Source organism: Cariama cristata, unplaced genomic scaffold, assembly GCF_000690535.1.
Source record: "Cariama cristata isolate BGI_N322 unplaced genomic scaffold, ASM69053v1 scaffold14119, whole genome shotgun sequence".
NCBI classification, from domain to species: domain Eukaryota; kingdom Metazoa; phylum Chordata; class Aves; order Cariamiformes; family Cariamidae; genus Cariama; species Cariama cristata.
Window position 1 is genome coordinate 78,367 of NW_009637522.1, and position 3,730 is coordinate 82,096.

The window sequence follows — 3,730 nt, forward strand, 5'->3', positions numbered from 1 at the left end:
TTCCCCCCCCCCCACCCCCTCATGTTAACATAAGGTGGTCCCGAAGCACAAAGAGCTGAGACTCTACTCATGTTGTAGACCCTTTGCATCTTTGAGTAAAGTTGGTGGGAGCCGAGGACACTGAGCATCTGTCTATTTTTGAACAAGAATGATGGGGTGTGACATGTGAGCACCTTCCAAGAGTGTAGTAAGTGATGCATCCCCTGGGGCTGCTTTTCACATCCTCTCGTTTGGGGAGTGTAACGCTTCAGCTTTTGCAGGGCTGGAAAGATTGGGAATCGTGCTTTCCCTGCAGTGGGGTCGGAGTTGTAGGACAGTACCCCCGGGTTGTTCGGCAACTCAGCTGACTTGAAATAGAGCATTGGAACAAAATATCTTCTGAGTGATTTTTAAGTAAAAGCTAATGTGAAAATGTAGGAGTTTGAACCAATGTAAACACATTAAATTTAAAACGATTTTCAAATGTAGTGAAGAAAAAAACCCAACGTTCCTGTTCTTGAAATTCCTAAAGGACACATCTTTCCTTCTGAGTCATTATTTAATTAGATTATATTTTATTAGACATTCTTTACAAATTTTAAAATACTGCTATTATACATGCACAAAGGAAAATCAGTTTGGACAATTGGATGTAGGCATTCATTGAAGTCAACCACAAACCAGGAACATTTTATGTCAGTTATCAATGTACTCAATATGTATATCTAAAGTGCATTATGTTACAAAAAATATAGAAAGTCAGCAGCACCAAGATACGTTCACAAAATAAATACACCAGTCAACAAAATAAATTATGGTAAATGTGACAATAATAATTGTCTTAGCCTTAGCCAAAAAAAAAAAAAAAAAAAAGGAAAATTCACAATAACCAAATGTGCAGTTTCAGAGAGCAATGGGGGAAAAGGTTTTATTCTGAGCATTTACAATATTTACAGGTAATAAATATTTTAATACTTCCCATATGTTCACTATTACAGAATACTGCAATATGTCTTCCAAAAAGCTCTTGCTGAAAATGTCAGCGCCTCCTGCAAAGAAAAAAAAAGACAGAAAAAATAGAAAAATTAATTTTCACTTCAAATATATGGACATAAAATTAATAGCAAGAGTGCCACGGACTGGAACAGGTGTGCCTTGCTACTTACCATTTGCAGTGACCGGGCCTGTTTAACAATGCTACAATTTTAGACAGCTTTTCAAGACCTCTCCTATATTTTCTTCAATACAACTCAGCTAGCGGTATGGAGACCTCCAGTTTGTCCCGACACTGGGGCCATCTATCCCACTATATTGGACGCTCAGAAAAATAGGAAGGGGCTTTAGTTTTCTTTAGAGCCTTATGCAAGAAGATTCCCGAGTGCTATTATATCAACCTAGGAATACTCCAACTGCTAAAAAGAAAAAAAATACAGTTGGAGAAATGAGAAATTTGTTTTGAAGGTAAGAAAAAGAAAGTCCTTATTGCAGACTGTGGCAGTCATGCCCCTGCTGTGTGAATCACCTGGGTGTGATGCCAGGCTTCTGATTAAAACAGTCCCACGGGGCTTATTTGGTCTGTCTTTCCCACTGATAGACCACCTGTTAGACAAGGATCTGTTCACCTTCGAGGTGTACATACGTCTGTGATGCCATGTGCACGAGTATATGCGGTAGTCATGCAGTAAAGGCAGCTCAGGTCTTGAAGAAAACAGACCCTCGATAGCGTGGCTCTTTAAGTGCTCGAATGAATGAAAAGACTATAATCCTGAAACTTTCCATCTGTGAGCCAAAGAGCTTGGTCCTGAAAGAAAACGAGCATCTCGTCGTGTTAAGCTCTGACTCCTGTTGCATTTAGGCCAAGCTGAAAGAATTAGCTGTATACAGTCCTAAGATTTGGGAGTTCTCTAAGGGATGCTGGCAGCCTGGCGTGAGTTCTCTACTCCTCCTTTCCTTGTGAAGGCATGAGAACCAAAGCTGAGCCTGCTTGCTGCTATCCTGTCAGTATATCACTTATCCTACAGCATTATTTTAAGTCACTTCTTAGCGGAGCTGCAGGAAATGTTGAAGGGTTGGGCTTTTTTTTCCCTTCTGTCCCTGTGAACGGCACATTTCTGTAATTCACGTTGGTTCCCTGGGAAACAGCTATAGGGTGGAACGGGAATCTATAGGATGAAGCGGGATTCGCTCCGTTGCTGGACTGATCACCGAAGCTGCGGGTTGCGTTCCACATCAGGCGTATGTGGGCGTGAGACACAAAAAAAAGCAAATCCTTGAGAGTTTAAGAGGATTTTTTTTTTTTAATGTGTACATTGAAAGGGAGACTACTTTTAACGTTAGGGAGTTTACTCATGTGAAAAGTTTCTTAGGAAATTAGGTAATAACAGCTTAATTGAAATGGAATGGGAATATAGCTGGAATGTCCATGAGAAAGAATTTTTTAAGTGCCTGGAATGGAAATGCTAGCATGAAGCTCCTTAGTAATTAACTAGTAATATTAGGGTGTATTCAGGCTATATTACGCTATGTATAATAATGGCACACCATTCGTACAGCGTGACTGGGTATGTGTGTCTGCACTACACAGGCCTGTTTTTAAAAGGGTGACATTTTCAATTTGGCTTGGATTTTAGGCTTTGTTTTAGAGTTTAAGCTAAGCCACATCTTGACAATGGGCTCTCTACTAATGACTACTTGCAAGCTGCTTTCTGTGATTTGGGCCCAGATTTTGCAAGACTGGCTTCTTTTATGAGGTACTTCCTGAAACAAGTCAAAAGATCTAGAGAGCACATTAATTTGGGTCTTTTTTTCTGACCTAAACCCAAAATTTTGGGATCAAGATTGGGTGGAGGGAATTGGCACGAGGATTTTAATTCAGTGTGTTGAGCAGAAAAGAAGGATAAAGATACAGTAAAGAGCATGCTTAAAGTTTATCTTTGCACTTCCTTGACATTTACCCTGCTGCAATATGCATCTCCGCTTCTTCACTGTAAAGTAATGATGCTTCTCCTAAGCTGCAGCTAGCCTTAGGGGTGCTACAAAAGCAGCTTCTGCCGATGTAGCGTATGGAAATCCTGTCTGCACACACTTCTCTTGACCCCTAGATAGAATAGAAGATAGAGTAGAAGTTCCTGATCCAGCTCAGTACAGCTGAGGAATCAACCTCTTCCAGATGTGGTCATCTCTCCATCTAAAATACGCTTGCCCACCTTGTGCCAACAACTGCATAGACAACCGCATTGAACCTGACTTCCCCCATCTAAAGTACAGATCAGGGAGTTGGGACTTACTTTCATTTAAAGTTTAGAAATTTTCTCTTTTGCCAGCCTGCTGGGATAACTGCAAGCTCATATACCAGCAGCTTCTTCGGAGCTGAACCGGCATATTATGCTCCGTACTTGTAAGGGAGGAACTTAGTTTTCCTCTTTTATGGCTTCTCTTTGTTTAATCATCTTCAATTAAGTGTCTAAAATATAGGTCCTCTTTAGGAGTCTGTTTCTTGCCCTGGAGAAATACTGCGTCTTGGGCAATAACATCAGTAAGGTGCCTTCAGCAGTCTGGGCTCCGCAGTAAAGCTGACTGCCTTCGGCCATCCAACCGCACTTGAAACAGAAAGGCTGAACTAGGAAAATCAACAGGGTCGTACCTGTAATTCTTTTACATATCCCATTGGGTATACAACCAAAGACACGGTAGTAAGAAAAAGAAAGAACAGTTGCAATGCCCTAGGATGTCTTTTCCCTACCTTCAAGAT

General features: G+C 40.9%; 1 protein-coding gene across 1 annotated transcript in view; it reads right to left on the bottom strand.

Moving 5' to 3' along the window:
* Positions 1-572: 572 nt before the first annotated feature.
* PTHLH (parathyroid hormone-like hormone) overlaps positions 573-3,730 on the bottom strand; it is a gene marked incomplete at its 5' end in the record, with an annotated part of 4,909 nt that continues 1,751 nt past the window's right edge. Inside the window, one exon of the mRNA XM_009708373.1 lies at positions 573-1,028. Within this exon, the coding sequence (XP_009706675.1) occupies positions 1,019-1,028 (10 nt within the window). The remainder of the gene's footprint in view (positions 1,029-3,730) is intronic.